We start from the raw sequence: 19,049 nt of genomic DNA on the forward strand, positions 1-19,049 counted from the left end.
CTAAGGATAGATGCAAATTCAGGGTTGGTTTTGGGGCGATGGGAAATGGGAGAGGTTTTCTAGAGGTGGCCTTTTAGGTGGGTTTGCCGATGGGAGAACTGTGGTCTGGCAGACATGAAAGGAGTGGGAAGCGCTCAATAAATACTATTGAAATAATGAAATACGATTGAATGAATATGATGCAGGGAGATGGTGAAAGGGACTAGAGGCAGGGGAGTCAAGAACAGGATGTAGTTAAAGGGTGTGTTAGGATTGGAGAGAGCATGCTGGGATGTAGCCAGTGAATAGAGTTGAAAGGGAGTGGGGAGACTTGAACCCTAGAATAAAAAGTTTTTGCTTGATATGGAGGTGAACGGGTGGCCACTGGAGGAATTTGAAGAGAGAAGTGTGTGCTGCTCGACCTTTAAAGACGATCTGGGCAATAGAATAATACAGACGTAAACTAGGATCTGAATGTAATATGTTCCTCAAAAAGGTGGGTGTATTGGATGTTAGCTCCTTCTAGGCAGAGAACTACCAACTCCGTTGTATTATACTCTCCCAAGCACTCAGTACAGCGCTGTGCGCAGAGTAAGCACTTAATAAATACCACTGATTGGCCGATATTTTCCTACAGACTTAAATGTAATTTGTTAATTACCTGTTCCAACATGACCACCAAGCCCTATAGGTAATTAAACAGCCCATTGTTGATCCTTCTCCTTCCTCTCCAGTATCCCTAGGAACTTTCCTGATCCCCTGTACCCAAGTTCCTCCCCAGTTCCTCTCACCCTGGTCCAGGGGTCACCCTCCCAGTAGTTGGACAGTTGGATCCCAGTCCTGAGTGCTGTTTAACTTGACTGCTTCACTCTTCTCTGTCCAGCTCTTATCACTATGCCCAGCCTCTGAGTGTCACTCCATGGGACCCTGTTAGCCCAGGACCTCAAATCCCTGAGCAGCTGTCAACACCTCCTCACTTCTATTCTCCCTTTCCAAGGCTGTGAGGGTTAACCATGCCCCTGTCTCCTCGCACGCTCACTGCTGCTACCAAATGAGCCGGGAACGTGGCGAGTATATTGGCATGCCATGCGTAAAGCCCCACAGCAGGGTGTTTTGATGTGTTTTTGGTTTCAAATGAGAGGGTTGGGAAGAGGTCAGGGTTGGATGTCTGGAGGGTGGCAAACTTCCAAATAGGGCAGAGTGGGCACAGGTTGGTGTGAAGGGAGAGGGAGATGGGGAGGGAATTGATCTTTGCAACAGCAATCGGACATAATGGCAGGTAGAGTTTTGGGATTCTGGGCTACGTCAGTAATCGGTGCATAATGTAATTCTGTATTATAATTGGGTCTGGGGGCGCATCTGCATAGACTGGAGACTGGGACACAATAAGGAGACTGATACAGTAGTCTAGATGTAATATAATCAAGGTTTTAACCAGGGTGGTGGCAATTTAGGAAAAGAGGAAGGGGAGAGTCTAGGACTGAGGAATAATCAGCAGGAATTGGCAACTGATTGTGAGAGCCAGAGGACAACAAGGAGTAAAGGGAAGACACCAAAGCAGTGGACCTTGGGACAGGGATGAGAGTGATCTTGCCAAAAGTCATTCTGGGGTGAAGATGATAAATTCAGCTTTAGACACGTTGAGTTTGAGATGCTACTGGAACGTCCATGTGAAGATGTCCTGGAATCAGGAGGAAATGTGAGATTATTTAGAAAAGAAGTTGGGCTGGTGAAGTAGATTTGGGAGTCTTCTGCAGAGAGGAAGCAGCAGAAGCCATGTGAGTGAGGGTATAGCAAAGAGTAGGAAACCCAGGACAGAGCCTTGCAGGGCATTCAAAGTTAGGGGATGAGAGGTGGAAGAGGAAACAGAGAAAGAGACTGAAGAGCAGTCAGAGAACTTGGATAGCCAGGTGAGTACTTTCGACAAAACCTAATTTGGATAAGTGTAACAGACAAATTAGTTTCCGATTCAAGGTATCTTCCAGTTTATATAAGCAGTGTGGTCCAGTAGAAAGAGGATGGACATGGGTTCTAGTCCCTGACCCACCACTTATAACAATAATAATAATGATAGTATTTGTTAAGCACTTACTATGTCAAGCACTGTTCTAAGCCCTGGGGTAGATACAAGATAATCAATTGGACACAGTCACTGTCCCACATAGGACTCACAGTCTTACTCCCCATTTTAAAGGTGAAGGAACTGAGGCACAGAGGAATGAAGTGACTTGCCCAAGGTCACACAGCAGACAAGTGGTCTATAATAATAATGATGATGGTATTTGTTAACCACTTACTATGTGCCAAGCATTGTTCTAAGGGCTGAGGTAGATACAAGGTAATCAGGTTGTCCCATGTGAGGCTCACAGTCTTAATCCCCATTTTACAGATGAGGTTACTGAGGCACAGAGACATTAAGTGACTTGCCCAGAGTCACATAGCTGATAAGCGGCAGAGCAAGGATTAGAACCCATGACCTTTGACTCCCAAGCCCATGCTCTTTCCACTAAGCCATGCTGCTTCCTCAGTGGTCTGTCCACTAGGCCAGGCTGTTTCACATTGTCTGCTGTATGACCATGGGCAAGCTGCTCCATGCATCTGTGCCTCAGTTTCCTCATCTGTAAAATGGGGGTTAAATCCTACTTCCACCTATTTAGACTGGGAGCCCCATCTGATACAGTGACTGTGTTCAACCTGATTATTTTGTATCTTCCCCTTGCACTTTAGAGCAGTGCTTGGATTACAGTAAGCACATAAAAAGAACCATAATTATGAAAGATTAAAAATTGACAACAAAATAACTGGATTACAGTATTTCATATTTAGGCATTGAGATGGATCCCAATGAAAATGGTAAAGGGAAAATCAATCAATTGCATTTCTTGAGTGCTTATTCATTCATTCATATTTATTGAGCGCTTATTGTGAGCAGAGCACTGTACAAGCACTTGGGAGAGTACAATTTAACAGGATAACAGACACATTCCCTGCCCACATGAGCTTCCAGCCTAGAGTGGGTGACAAGCAGTGATATAAATTGCAGACATGTACATAAGTACTGTGGGACTGGGAGTGGGGATGAATAAAGGGAGCAAGTCAGGGCAACGCAGAAGGGAGTGGAAGAAAAGGAAAAGAGGGCTGAGCCAGGGAAGGCCTCTTGGAGGAGATGTACCTTCATTAAGGATTTGAAGTAGGGGGAAGAGTAACTCTGGGATCTGAATGGGGTGGTGGGGGCATTCCAGACCAGAGGCAGGACGCGCAAGAGAGGCTGTTTGTCAGTGAGATAGTTAAGATCGAGGTACAGTGAGTACGTTGGCATTAGAGGAGCAAAGTGTGGCTGGGTTGTAGTAGGAGAGCAGCGGGTGAGGTAGGAGCGGGCAAGGTGACTGAGTGCTTTACAGCTGAGAAAAGAAATAAAATCAGTCTGTTTCTTCAGCTTCAAAACATGAAGGCTATATTATGCGGGAGTACTAGAAACTAGCGGGAAATATAGAAAAAGGAATCGTAAATTGACAGCTGCCTTACTTTGAGGTCCTCCCTGAAAAAAATGATCTGGGTGGAACCGAAAGGCTAAAGAATCAGTTGAGAAACAATGCATTATCTCACCAAGAACTAGACACACCCAGCAACTAAAATGTTAATCCCTTATCCAATTTGGGGTGTGAATGGAATGTCCTGCACTTAACAAACTGAAAGCCTAGTTGATTGCCTTAGGTCTGTTCACCACCCTGACTGTTCTCTTGCACATAGAGGCGCAGTTCATAGGGAGAATCAGGAACTTTGGACATTCCCTAATTGGGGTTGGCTATCTTTTCACCCCAAAGCAACTGTAGACAAGAGGTCTTGATTAATTTGGAAGCAGCGACATGTTAAGAGCTATAACATAAACGATGGTGACGAATTTCACATCAACTATTTGGGAAAATAATTAGATTTGCTACGACCATATTTTAAATAAATTTTAATTTTCATTTAAATATTATTTTGTGATAATTGAGGGGCATTGGTTGTAATAAAAATAAATTCCTAATCTGTTAAAAAAAGCAGTAATTAATCTATTTTATAAATTCTGAAGGAAATCCTGAGGCTCACAGGGGATGTTTAAAATAATTCCCAAATAATGTGTGTTTTTATCTCTTCAGTTGACTTGAGATTTAGATACAATTCTTTAAAATACAAAAGTAGAAAATGGGAACTCCTCCTTCGAATGTTAAATCAATAGCATTTATTGAGCTCCTATTATGTGCAGAGTTCTGTACTAAATGTTTGGGGGGAGTACAACAGTATTAGTAGGCACCATTTTTATTCTCAAGGAATTTACAATCCAGCTGGGGAAACACTCAAATTACAAGTAGGAGGAAGGAGGAACAGGGGATATGTACATATGTACATGGAGAAGCAGTGTGGCTCAGTGGAAAGAGCACGGGCTTTGGTGTCAGAGGTCATGGGTTCAAATCCCAGCTCCGCCACATGTCTGCTGTGTGACCTTGGGCAAGTCACTTAACTTATCTGAGCCTCAGTTACCTCATCTGTAAAATGGGGATTAAGACTGTGAGCCCCACGTGGGACAACCTGAGCACCCTGTATCCACCCCAGCGCTTAGAACAGTGCTTTGCACACAGCACTTAACGTCATTATTATTATTATGAGTTAGTCTTTACAAAATAAAGTGTGAAAAATATGTACAAACTGCTGGTACTGTGAGTGTACCAGCGATTAGGTGGTATAGAAGTGCTGAGCAGGAAGTAGAGGGAAAAAGGCAGGGGGAAATGGGAAATGAATTAGGGAAGGGCCTCCTGGAGGTGGTATTTCACAAGGGCTTTGAAAACGCAGAACACTGCAGTCTACTGAATTTGAAGGGGAAGGGAGAACGGGTATTGAATCCCTATTTTCAGATGAGGAAACTGAGGCAAGAGTAGTTCAGGGACTTGTCTAACATCACACAGCTGACAAGTGGGAGATTTTTAATGTTGTGGAAGAAAAATAGAAAGGATTTGGCGCCAAACTGAACATGGAAGTTGAAAGAGATGGAGAGGATAGTGGTGTCAATTGTGATGTGAACGTTTGAAAGGGAAGATGAGGAGTTCAGTTCTGGACACGCTGAGTTGAATACGTATATTAAAAATAGTAACTGATCTTGTATTATCAAGGGCAGCAAATGGATCGTAGCAGCTAGGCTGTAGATTTCATGACAAATACTCCCAGCTGTAGTAGAGCAGTGTAAAGAAAAGCAGTCAAATGGCATACCTTGGGAAATTGTGAATTCAAACACCCACCAAAAAACTCAGTAATCAAATATACTATTCCTACTGACATGGTATATCAAAGTTTTCAGTAATAGTGTAACATGCCCCTTATGAATACAAAATCTCTGAACCAGCATCATCAACAAAGTTATTTATTGAGCACTTACTATGTGCAGAAGACTATACTAAGTGCTTGGGCAAGTACAATGCAAGCAGGGTAGAAATTCTGGGTTCATTAGCTACAAGTAAGTACTGTAGCGGGTTATACAATTCCATTTTCACCAGCCGGATGCTTTGAAGGGTCCAGTCCTATCATCTTCATCTGTACTGCAATATCGAACAAGTAATCATAGCATTCACACCTTTAAAATAAAAATAAGGTGAAAAGGAGAGATAAAAGTGAGCAGTGAAAATGATCCCTCTGATCTTATTCAATTTTACCTTGTTGTCTCCATCTCGTAGCCTCTGCTCTGCCGAAGTGTGCTCATCAACACAACTTCATTTCTTTCTATTTTGGGCCCTTTTCTATATTGTTTCCCTGACAGACAAATGCTAGTAAACTCATCTCGATCACGGAAACGGGTTTCAATTTGCTCAGAAAGAGTAGGGCTTGACTAACAGGAACAAAATTTTATATTTCTTAATTCAAGACATACTGCTTTCAAGAATGAAAAGATAAATCACTGGAACATTCTGATAAGAAAATTCAGTCTATTAATTATTAGGAGTAATGAACTGCTTAAAATATGGCAAATGAAATGTGCTGCTCGGTAATAGCATTTATGAATAATTGCTATTTTAATGTAAGTGACCATTAATCTCCTCTTGACATATTTCAGGCAGTAAGCCATTTTCTCTCCAATCTGGATGTTACGTTGTCAGTGTGGCAAATTTTTTTTCTCTCTGTCTCTCATGTATAGAAGGTACTGAGGTTTGAAAGAGCTTTTTTATTTAATGTTTTCCCAGATTTTCTTTATTTGATACTCACATGGTTTTGGCCCTTTCCCAGGTCTCTCCCCATACATATACTCCGTGACGCCTCACTAATACAGCACAGGAATCCGGGTATTGATTCATTGCTTGGGCCATGCGTTCTTTAAGATCCTTCTCTTCAGGAGTATTCTCAACAATGGGGACCACTAGTGTATCACAGTATCTGCCCAGAAAAACAAGGGACAGTTCATTGTACAAAACATTTTCAATCACTCACATAACTTCAGACTTTTCTCAAGCCATTTTAGTGCTGGAGACAATCTTATCATACCTGGAAAGTTAATGCCAAACTCTCTATGGACAAGATGTTGCATGTTATACTGTGACTCCTGCACAAACATCTGTAGCAAAATGGGCTTGGGGTTTTTTTGGCATTGTTCTAATCTTAAGCGTAAGTGGCAGAAACTTGAACAGTACATTAGTGCCTGACAAAGAAAATCATCAAGACCTTACAAGTATTTCCTTGAAGCGGTGAAAAGCAGAATATTTTTAACTAAAGATGGGAAGGTAAAAAAAATCTTGTGATCGCAAATGTAGAAAGGATTAGTGACTGACTATTAACAAGGAATTTTGCAGTTCTACAAAACAATCTTCTCTCTTACTTATTTCATGCTAAACTGGGTCCCAAAGCACTGTACAGCAGGTTTGTGTAAATACAGCAGCTCTTTCACTCTGCCTGGAGTTTTAGGCTTTCATAAGAAAAGATCTTCTGGCAATAACCTCAGGATACTAAACAAAGTGCAATCAGTCTTCATATCTGGACTCATCTAAAAAAAACAAAATCTACTCTTCCAAAACACCTGGGCTTGACTTTGGTGAAGTGTATTTTGTCTAATAATGGTACCTGGTAAGTGCTTACTATGTGCCAAAATACAAGATTATCAGGTCCTACATGGGGCTCACAGTGTAAGTAAGAAGAACAGGTATTGAACCCCCATTTTGCAGATGAGGGAAATGAGGCATAGAGAAGTTAAGTGACTTGCCCAAGGTCACACAGCAGGGACGTGGCAGAGCCGGGATTAGAACCCAGGTCCTCTGACTCTAAGGCCTGTGCTCTTTCCATTAGACCACACTGCTTCTCTTCTGCAAAGTGCCTTCGCGAAAGGCATGGAGACACTAGACAGTGGAATGGAGAACATAAGGGAGGGAGAGATTACTGTACCTCAATCAGAGATTATATAAAGTGGTCTTGACAGTACATGAGGCTTTGCTCCTCTGAATAAGATAAGGACCACAAAACCCAGCACTGGGTATATGGATGGGTTTGGATGCCCTTTCTCTTTAGGTGCTTTAATATACAAAGCCTCTTTTCCAATCCCTACGTGACTAGAGTTTTCCTTCAATAACTCACATCTCTATTTGAATGAATGAATCTCTATTTCTTGCTGGCATATACAGCATTGAATAGTTAGCTATGTGTCAGCCAGAATTTTTTTTAAAAAGGTATTTTTAAACTCAAAGAGTTTTATACAAATGTTCTACAAATGAGGCTTCATATACTGTCCTTTGCTCAACAATGCTTAATGCACTGTGTGCCTGGTACACATACATAAACCTCTACGATATCTTTATAAATCTCACTGTGGGTAGGGAACGTGTCTATCAACTCTCCCAAGCACTTAGTACAGTGCTCTGCACAACAGTAAGTGTTCAATAAGTATGACTGATTTATATCCCCCAGGACCAGAATGACAGAATGTCAAAGAGAAGATTCTTAGTACAATACCTATAACATCCTCCTGAGGTACATTTTCTGATTCCTTTTATCATCTCTTGATGCGTAATTTTAAACTCATGTCCCGGAAAGATAAGGGTAGCCATGACGGCAGCCTTAGAATGACTGTGGATCACTGCTCCGGCTCCTAGAAATATGAAGGAAAAGACTTTTGGGAAAACGAGACCTCCATCCACAATATCTCACTTGACAGGTTATGTGTTAGGGGTTATTTTTATTCCTCTTGCCAACCTGTGCCAGAAAATGTTCCAGGGGATGGATGAAGGGCTAGGAAATAGCTACTGAGATAAAACTAAATAAAAAATGCAAAAGAAAACCTTTACCAGTCACAGGTGGGCCTAGGTCCAGCTGCAACATTGAGGTTTTTGAACCCTGTGGTTATTTGCTGGGCATTACAGGGGACGGAATAGGTCTTGGGGCACAGGTGGTATTTGTACAAACTTGAAATTACATACGGTGACAATTACATACAACTTCTAGAAATTAGGAGTGCACTATTTGCAGATGGTTTCAGCTAGTTTTAGTTTATGGAGATACTATTTAAATTCCTCTGCGTGAACATAAAGCTGTCAGTATGACACTAACTCTGCTGAAGATCAGAACACGATATTATCATCTACTTTAATTCAGCAATTATGTGGTATTAGTATAAGGTTTGGCATTAGTAGCTCTAATGTTCCAGTTGAGAAGGCATTTCAATTACAAGCCTTTATATTCAAATGATCTTTCAGGCTTGTTGTGTACCAAACTGTGTGGGAACTAAAATTCAACTGGTTGAGCAAGTCGGAAAATGGTCAAATTTCACTATTTCAGCTGAACATTCCTATTTAGTTTTTCTTTTTTTAAAAATGTATCTAAGCACTTACCATGTGCCAGGCACTGTACTAAGCACTGGGGCAGATTCACGCTAATCGGGTTGGACAGTCCATGTTTCATATGGGACTCAGTCTTAACCTCATTTTACAGATGAGGTAACTGAAGCACAGACGTTAAGCAACTTGCCCAAGATCACACAGCAGACAAGTGGCAGAGCCCAGGATTAGCACCCAGGTCTTTCTGACTCCCAGGCCTGTCTGTAGGTACTAGGCCATGCTGCTTCTCAAGCTACTTTAGTTGGGTGAAAAGCTATGGTCTACCTAATTTATTTCCAAATTCAAGCTTGCTAATGGCTCTTGGTTATGACCTCCTCAATATGAAGAACTGTAGTCTTAATAATAACAATACTTCTGGTATTTTATTAAGTGCTTATTATATGCCAGGCACTGTATTAAGCGCTGGTGTGGGTACAAGGAAATCAGGTTGGACACAGTCCCTGTCCTGCGCAGGGCTCACAGTCTTAACCTCCATTTTACAGATGAGGTAACTGAGGCACAGAAATGAACTGGCTTGTCCAAGACCACACAGCAGACAAGTGGTAGAGCCAGGATTATTCATTCATTCATTCAATCGTATTTACTGAGCACTTACTGTGTGCAGAGCACTGTACTTAGCGCTTGGGAAGTACAATTAAGCAACAAATAGAGACAATCCCTGCCCACAATGGGCTCACAGTCTAGAAGGGGGGAGATGGACATCAAATCAGGTAAACAGGCATCAGAAGCATCATTATAAACAGAATTATAGATTATGTATACAACATTAATAAAAATAAATGGAATTATAATTATAAATATGTACATATTCACACAAGTACTGTGGGGAGGGGAGGTGACCTTTTGACTCCCCTTGATCTAGCACCACACTGTTTCCTCTCTCCAAAACAGCCCACTCAGATGGCAACCTGGCTCTAAACGTTTTGCATTGAACCAATCAGTAGTACTGACTGAGTGCTTACTCTCTACAGAGCACTTGGGAAAGCACAGAATTAACAGCCATGCTCCCTAACTTGGAAGATCTTACAATCTTGTGGAGCAGACACTACAATAAATTACAGGTGGGGGAAGTAAAGAATTTAAACATAGGTATATAAGTGTTATGGGTGTTGGTGAGCACAGCAGTGCTTAGGTGTTTCACAAGTGTTTGGGGTGGCAGTGTGGGGTGGGTGGGAGGTTAGTCAGGGCAGGCTTTCTGGAGGACATGTGATTTGAAAAGGACTCTGAAGTTGGGAGAGCAGTGGTGTGCCAAATGTGAAAGGGAAGGAATTCCAGCCAGAAGGGAGGGGGTGAGCAAGAGTTGAGGTGAGAGATGGGTGAAAATGAGGCATGGTGAGCATGTTGATTTGAGAGGAGTGAAGCATGTCAGCTGGGTGTAAAGCAGTGAGGATATGTGGGAAGAGAGCTGACTGAGTGCCTTAATAACAATGATCAGGCGTTTCAGCTTGATGTGGAGAGGGACGGGCAACCACAAGAGGTTTTGGAGGAGTGGGGAGATGTACAAAGAACTCTTGTTTTAGAAAAATGTCAAGATAATACAGGATTGTAGGCTTGGGAGAGGATGGTGGTGTTGTCAACGGTGATGGGAAAGTTAGGAAGGGAAGCTGGAGCCCTAAATATGCAAATAGGTTGATTATTCTGGGAATCAAACACAATTCTGGCATACCTCTTATGGTATAAGCATTCATAAAGAGAGGAGTACATTGACTCTTCCTTAGATTCTTACATGGTGGAGGTCCACTGATATCCTGCTCATTTATGTCACAAACAAACATATCTTCTGGCTGTAAGGAAAGAGAGATAAATATCATGTCTTCTTTTTAATGGATTTTTCACACAGTAGGAATAAATAGAGCCCAACAGATTGCATTTTTTTAGTCAGAGGTAAAATAAAAAGGTTGAAGGGTGTAATTAGTCAAAACAGCAGGGAGCATAGAGACACTGAGAAATGGGAAAATTCTCATACCCCACAACAACATAAAACAAAAGAAAAAATGTCAAAAGAGAGCAGGATTGAAATGACAAGGAATACTTGACTGGCATTTTTTTTACTGTTGCACTGAGCCAATACTGTTGAGCCCTGTGAGGCAGTGAGGGCTACCGGAAAGAACACATAACTGGGAGTCAGGAGATGTGAATTCTATTAAGCCTTCCCAGACTGAGCCCCCTTTTTCCTCTCCTCCTCCCCACCCCGCTCCCCACCCTACCTCCTTCCCCTCTCCACATCACTTGTATATATATTTGTACAGATTTATTACTCTATTTTACTTGTACATATTTACTATTCTATTTATTTTGTTAATAATGTGCATATAGCTTTAATTCTATTTGTTCTGACAACTTTGACACCTGTCTACATGTTTTGTTTTGTTGTCTGTCACCCCCTTCTAGACTGTGAGCCCATTGTTGGGTAGGGACCGTCTCTATATGTTGTCGACTTGTACTTCCCAAGCACTTAGTACTGTGCACTGCACACAGTAAGTGCTCAATAAATACGACTGAATGAATGAATGAATCCCAACTCTACCATATACTTGCTGTATGACCTTCAGCAAGTCATGTAATTCCTCTTTACCTAAGTTTCCTTAACTGTAAAATGATGATAAAATACTCTTTATCCCTCCCTCTTTGCTTGCGAGTCCCAAGGGAGACCGAATTATTTGATTATTTGATTGACCCCAGTGTTTAGCGTAGTGCTGGACACTAAGTGCTTAATAATTTATCATTCAATCAATGGTATTTATTGAGCACTTACTGTGTGCAGAGCTCTGTACCAAGCACTTGGGAGAGTAGAGTACAACAGCATGAAGAGACAAATTCCCTGTCCATAATGAGCTTATATCTAGGACTGTAATTACAGTCCTTCATAATAATAATAATGAAGGCATTTGTTAAGCACTTACTATTTGCAAAGCACTGTTCTAAGCACTGGGGGGGATACAAGGTAATCAGGTTGTCCCACATGAGGCTCACAGTCTTAATCCCCATTTTACAGATGAGGTAACTGAGGCTCAGAGAAGTGAGGTGACTTGCCCAAAATCACACAGCTGACAAGTGGCAGAGGTGGGATTAGAACCCCATGACCTGTGACTCCCAAGCCCCGGCTCTTTCCACTAAGCCAGGCTGCTTCTCTACATTTACCCTCAATGAAGTTAATTTAGGTGAAACACGGTCTTAATTGCAATTTTACTCATGTTTTTGAAGAAAATTAATTTGTTTCCAGTTGATAATGTAGTCCAACTTACTATTTTTCAGATCCTTAAAATACTTAAAAATTTTACCAAGGAATTTCCTCTAGTGAATAAGAAATTAAACACTTACGCTGCCAATTTAGCTTGTGTTGGTCTGAACATGTTCTGAACTCCATGCTTTAATCCCTAATCTGCTTTTCTTAAATTTAAACTACATTTTAAATGAAATAATTTTAGTCAGGGTTGTCCATCTTTTCAAATACTGTCCTTCTCAGCTGTTCACTCAATTATTTACAAATCAAAATTATTATGCATCCATTTATATGCCCTTCAAAGTGGGAAACCACACTTTTATGTGTGAGAATGTGACTGATAAAACTGCTGCATGACTGTAACCCTTTCCTTGGTGTGTGCAATGAAAGATTGTGCAGGGGATATGTCTTCCACCTCTGTTATGTTATACTCTCCCAAGAGCTTAGTACTGTGCTCTGCCACAGTAAGTGCTCAATAAATAGCACTGATTGATTGATTACCCCTTGCTATGCCACTGCATTTTTACTTTGTACTTCAATGATCTCAAAGCTGCTTCTCTTTGATAATCACCCCATTATAATCTCACCAGTCTGTCTTCTGCTGCTGCCTCTCTATCCACAGGTTGACTACTTCTCTGGCTTCACTGTGTTTATAAAATGCACCCCCTGTCCTCTGGTTTACTGTACATTCTCTTGGCCATAGAATAGCAGTTTGCATATCCTGCTGTTGTTCAATTTACCCACCTGTTTTGCCACGGTGTGATGCAGCAAGCATTGATTTTTTACCGGTGGGCTATTTCACACTGCCTGTGGTCCTGTCTTGCTGAGACAAACTAAGAAAAATAGCATAGGCCCCGAAGAAATATATGGCCTTCAGTGGACGCAATTTCCTCTTAAATTTTAGGGTGAAAATAAACACAAAGATACATTTTCTTATCTGAAAAGATTTACTGGCAAAATGGATAACCTTGAATAATGCATGCAAGGAAATTTAATTTTGAATTAGTTCTCTTTAGAATAAGAACTTCATATTGCCTTCAGTTTTGAATCTTTCTTTTTTCCTTAAAGTACTTTATTGGGGCAATTACCAAATAGCCTTAATATTCTGATAATGCAATAACAACAATAATAACTGTATTTGTTAAGCATTTTTGATAGGCTAAGCTCTGCATTAAACACTAGGGTAAATACAAGATAATCAGGTCAGACAAAGTGTCTGCCCCTGAAGGGCAGCAGTTTCTCTTCTTGATTTTGTGGGGCAAAGTTTTGTTTGGTTCAATTCTGCAAGATTGTACAGGATCATAGTGTTGCAGAGTGAAGGCATTTCATAAGTTAAAACCACCTAGCCCCCTCCCTCTTACCCCACATCTGTGCAACTGAACTTACACTCCCTTTAAAATAGGGGGGGAAGCAAGCTCAATGAAGGTCTCTATGGAGAAGAGGGGAAGCCATTCAGACATGGGAAGAAGGACTTCATGATTGTTCATTATTATGTATATAGTTTTCCTTTTCCCAAAGGGTTTCGGGTTTTGATCCCAGAGTTATGAAACTGAGATGGACTGTGAATCGAAGCAGTTTAGGCTAGTGGATAAAACACGGGTCCAGGAGCCAGTGGACCTAGGTTCTAATCCCAGTTCCGCCACTTGCCTGATGTGTGACTTTTGGGAAAGTAATGTAACTTCTCTGTTCCTCAGTTTCCTCAACTCCAAAAATGAGGATTCAATATCTGCTTGCCCTCCTACTTAGACTGTGAGTCCCATCTGGGACAAGGATTGTATTTGGCCTGCTTAATTTGTATCTACCCCAGTGCTTAGAACAGTGCTTGAAACAAAGTGAACACTTAACAACTATCATAAAAAAACCCCATCAAAAAAATCACTTTATTTACCAAGTCATAGTACTTCTGCTCCCTGTGCTTTTTTTTAACTCAAAAGTATGTTCCTGGGATGTTGGGAGGGGGTTATTCCATAGATAATATGGTCTTCAACAGCAGGGACTAAGCCTTATTCCTTTTACATTTCACCAGTGCATTATACAGGGTAGGTGTTCAATAAATACCGACCATAATGCAGATAGGAGAAACGACATGCTTAATGATAGTCAACCAATCAATAGTAGTTATTGAGCTGTTTAACTATCTGCAGAGCTCTGTAATAACTACATGGGAGACTACACTCAACAGGGTTTGGTAGACATGTTCCCTGTCTACAAATAGCTTACAGTCTAGAGGGTGATGACAGCTCTGTGCTAAGCACTTGAATAGATACAGAATAATCAGGTCAAACAAAGTCCTCATCCCACAAGGGCACAGAGTCTAAGAGGGAAGGTTAACAGGTGTTTTATTTCCATTTTACAGATGAAGAAATTGAGGCACACAGGAGTTATATCTTGCCCGAGGTCACAAAGCAGGCAATTAATTGGTGGGTCACCTGACTTCCTATTCCATGTGTTTGTCAGTAAGCCATCTTTGGAAGAAGCAAATAGAACTAAAGTTTTTATTCAGGGATGTCTATTTACTATGGCATAATTACAGTATAATACTAGTTAGCCTCCAAAGGGTTGGCCTGTGTAGATAACATATAGGTTTATGTCTAGATGTTGGATGTTGACATTCAGGCTTAAAGGGGATGAGAAAAACAATCTGACCATCCAATCTGGCAGATGGAACTGGTCCTGTTCAGCTGCCACAGACACATAATATTATTCTGATTTGAGAATGAGCTGCTTTCTCTCCCCACCCTACGGTTAAGATGAGTTTCTCAATAATTGTAACTTATTTAAAGAGAGCTGTCACCATCAAAGGTGTGATGGCATAAATTTTTTTATTACCTTTGGTGTGATGGCATTTTTTTTTAATTTCCCTAATCATAGATTTCAATGAAAATGATTTACTTCACAAAATACTTACTTCTTAACCACGGAAAAGAGATTATGCCCTCATTTTCTCTTTCACCACTTCCTTCCATAACTTTTGTACATATTCATAATTTATTTATGTTTATGTCCAACTCCTGCTCTAAACTGTAAGCTCCTTGTGGGCAGGGAATGTGTCTACCAACTCTGTTATATTGTACTCTCCCAAGTGCTTAGTACAGTGCACACGATAAGTGCTCAATAAATGTAATTGGTTAATGGTTAAACAAAAATCAATTTTACATACCTGAATTCGTTCTTTCTGTACTCCTGATGGAGCTATGTAAATTTCATTGCTGAAATACAAAATTCAGAAGTATAACTAATCAAGATTTTGTGAGATCATTTTATCTACTTGAGAGAAGTCACAAGTATTGACAGGAATTTGAGGTGACAATTGGGCTCATAAATACCACTTATACAAAAGTTCATATTGGAAAAAATAAGACAAGAAAAATACACAAATACAAGTTCAAGAAAAGCAGTGTTTATTACATAGTGTAAATGATAACTTTTACAGAGACTGTGAATAACAATTTATGATGAGTAGAAAAATATTTGATTTAATTTTCCTTATTTTCCTGTGTACCTGTCAGAGGTCCAATAAAAAAAGAAAAGAAACCAAAAGGCGGGCTGGTAAATGTGGTTGATTTTTTTTCATGGTGCTTTTATAAAATGTGCCATAATGTGGCTGCCTTGGAAACAAAATTAGAAAATCAACTTCTTTAACTCTTGCCTAATTCTTTGTTAGATACAATGGTAGTTCCTCCCAATTTGTAAATTAACACATATTTTAAATCCAAAGCTCAAAGAAGTCCATCAACTAATCAATAGTAATTACTGAGTGCCTAAGAGTTTAAGTGAATACAATTTTTTTATGAAAGGGGAGCATTTAAAATGTTTTTTCTTGCAATACAATGCCCAGGAATTAAGTTAAGGTACCTCAATTCCTGGGCATCTCATCCTCAGCACATTACTGCAATAATGTTCAATAATTCTCATTCGTCAACAACAGGAAAGCAAATTTTTAAACTAAGAAAAGAAATGTGAAAGGAAGAGGATTTGAAAAAGCTGAATTGTCCTTGCAATTTTCAGACAGCTGCTGAGAGACACCTAGTTCCAGTCTCTGGGACCAATATTACTAAGGAATTTTAATTTCCTCCACCTCATATCTTTAATCGAGGCTTAAGGTTGGAAATTAGCAGTTTCCGTATCTTTTTTTTTTTATGGAAAGAGAGTATTTTGGAGGTTTGGCAATGGTGTCATGACATGCACACCAACTAAGCCGATTCTTTTTCGTACTACTATTGTTTTAAATGCCATAATTAAAAATGCCCAAAAAGAAAATACGAAGTGCAGAGACCTCTAGTGAATGGTTAGGCAAGCTACAGGTATTTTTTCCCTCCAATAAAGTGTTTCCTAAAAAAGACATGGTGTCATAAACATCTGAATTTGGAAGAAATACTCTATAAAGAACACTTTGCTGGTGGTCACATAGATGGCTTTGATTATCTGGAGAGCCGGTTTATGTGCTAATGAAGTTAAAGGAATCAATCAGTGGTATTTACTGAGTGCTTATTGTGTGCAGAGCACTGTTCAAAGAACTTGGGCGAGTACTATGTGATAGTAGACATGATCCCTGCGCACAAGGAGCTTAGCCTAAAGAGAGAGACAGACATTGAAATAAATAATGGTTTCATATATATATAAAATATATATATATAAAAGTCCTCAGGGGCTAAGGGTGGGGTGAATATCAAGTCCTTAAAAGGGCACTGATCCAAGGGCATAGGTGACCCAAAAGGGAGAGCAAGTAGGGCAAATGAGGGTGTTGTAGGGGAAGGCTTCTTGGAGAAAATGTGAATTTAATAGGGCTTTGGAAGTGGGGAGAAGTGGTGGTCTTTGGGCTACGAAGGGGTAGAGGATTCTAGGCCAGAGGGACGACATGGGCTAGGGATCGGCTGTGGGAAAGACAAGATCTAGGTACAGTGAGTAGGTTGGTGGTAGGGAAGCGACGTGTGCGGACTGGGTTGTGGCTAGGTGATCGGAGAGGTGAAGTAGGATGGGGAGAGCTGATTGAAAGCTTTAAAGTAGATGGTTAGGAGTTTGTTTGTGGAGGTGGATGGGCAGCCCACTGCAGGTTCTTGAGGGGGACATAGATTGAATAATCTGGGCAGCAGAGTGAAGTATGGACTGGAACTGAGAGAACCAAGAGGCAGGGGGTTGGCGAGGAGGCAGGTGCAGTAGTCAAGGCAGGATATATTAAGTGCTTAGATCAGGGTAAGTTCATTGTGGGCAGGGAACATGTCTACCAACTTTTATATTGTACTCTCCCAAGCGCTTAGTACAGTTCTCTGCACACAGTAAATGCTCAATAAATATGATTGATTGACTGCAGTTAGGGTGGAGAGGAAAGGGCAGATTTTAGCTGACAGGATGTGGTAGATTCAGCAGATGGTGTCAAAAGAAATGGTTGTATGCATGCAAGCGGGGCCTAATATGAGTAGTACTGCAATATGAGTTTTCCTGAATGCAAAAATTTGCATGAACTAATTCCCCTCATTTTAGGAGAACTGGATAGGTACAAATCCAAAACAAGGCCATCTAATTTTCCCAGACAAGTAAGATCTTCCCCACTCACCCACTCAGACTTCAAAGAAGTCGACCATTTCCAGGTTATTCACACCCAGTTTCTTCCTCCTTAAAAATGACATTCCTCTTACTTCCCCAACACTTACTCCATTCTAAAGAGTCATTTATGAAGGCTGTGGAGATCTGGGAGCCTGGGAATAAGGCTGTGAAGGGTGGAAGCTGAGATTTATCAGCTATTACAGAGATAGTGCCAGCTATCTCTAGAGTACCCAAATTTTTGTATGGCGGCACCAGGCCTGGATCACTGACATGAAGTCTTCTTTCTAAAAGGATAAACACTTTCAAAAAGCCCATCAATATCTTGAAAGATATTCTTGAAGAGCTTTGCTAAGATATTTGTCATTTTTGAAACCTGTGAAGTATTTCCAATTCTCCACTGACTTCAACAGATTACTCTGAAAGATTACTTTACCCAATGCTGCTTTACAAATTCCTTCCATGCTTAAGAGGTTCATATTAGTGTCTGCATAATAAAATCTTCTCTACTGTCAAATATCTTCTTCTTTCACATATTTTTTAAGAAAATGTTTGTTAAATTAAAATGTTTAGAACAAAATCTCCCTCTTCTTCCTTAATTTGACAACCTGAATTTAATCCCACCGCAACTATCTCCATGACAACAGACTGTCATCAAGAATAGGGAGAGAAAGGAAATAAAATCTTGAAAATCTCTGCAGATATTTTACCCACAAAATTAAAGAGAAACAATTAGATTTTAAATTGCTTTTAATACGCTTTTTGAAGAATCTTTAGAGTGGGTCTAGAATTCATTCAGTATTCACTTCTGAGATCCTGGAGGTTGCTGCCTGCAGAGACCAAAAGGAACTGCTTATTTGCATTTGAGGGCCGCTTAGCATTTGTAAGAAACCTCCAAATACTACAACATAGGGTGCTAAACAAATCCTGATTTCCTCTTCTCTCACTCCCTTCTGCATCACTCTGATTCACCCCCTTCTTCACTGCTCCTTCAGCCCAACAGCACTTATGTAAATATTTGTAATTTATTTATTTATACTTATGGCTGTCTCCCCCTCTAAGCTTGTAGTGGGCAAGGACTGTGTCTACCAACTCTGTTACATTATTCTCTCCCAACTGCTTAGGACAGCGCTCTGCACACAGTAAATGCTCAATAAATATGATTTATTCATTCAACTGCATTCACTGAGCACTTCCTATGTGCAGAACACTTTACTAAGCGCTTGGGAAGTACACGTTGGCAACATATAGAGACGGTCCCTACCGAACAACAGGCTCACAGTCGAGAAGGGGGAGACCGACAGCAAAACAAAACATGTGGAGAGGTGTCAAGTCGTCAAAACAAATAGAATTAAAGCTAAATGCACATCATTAACAAAATAAATAGAATAGTAAATATGTACAAGTAAAATAGAGTAATAAATCTATACAAATAGGTGCTGTGGGGAGGGGAAGGAGGT

General features: G+C 40.5%; 1 protein-coding gene across 1 annotated transcript in view; it reads right to left on the reverse strand.

Moving 5' to 3' along the window:
- Window positions 1-5,361: 5,361 nt before the first annotated feature.
- LOC119943438 (APAF1 interacting protein) overlaps window positions 5,362-19,049 on the reverse strand; it is a 34,519-nt gene continuing 20,831 nt past the window's right edge. Inside the window, exons 3-7 of the mRNA XM_038764413.1 lie at window positions 15,209-15,257; window positions 10,492-10,609; window positions 7,945-8,080; window positions 6,214-6,381; window positions 5,362-5,587 (exon numbers count right to left, since the gene is read on the reverse strand). Of these exons, the coding sequence (XP_038620341.1) occupies window positions 5,488-5,587; window positions 6,214-6,381; window positions 7,945-8,080; window positions 10,492-10,609; window positions 15,209-15,257 (571 nt within the window). The 3' untranslated portion in view covers window positions 5,362-5,487. The remainder of the gene's footprint in view (window positions 5,588-6,213; window positions 6,382-7,944; window positions 8,081-10,491; window positions 10,610-15,208; window positions 15,258-19,049) is intronic.

Source organism: Tachyglossus aculeatus, chromosome 22 (genome assembly GCF_015852505.1).
Source record: "Tachyglossus aculeatus isolate mTacAcu1 chromosome 22, mTacAcu1.pri, whole genome shotgun sequence".
NCBI classification, from domain to species: domain Eukaryota; kingdom Metazoa; phylum Chordata; class Mammalia; order Monotremata; family Tachyglossidae; genus Tachyglossus; species Tachyglossus aculeatus.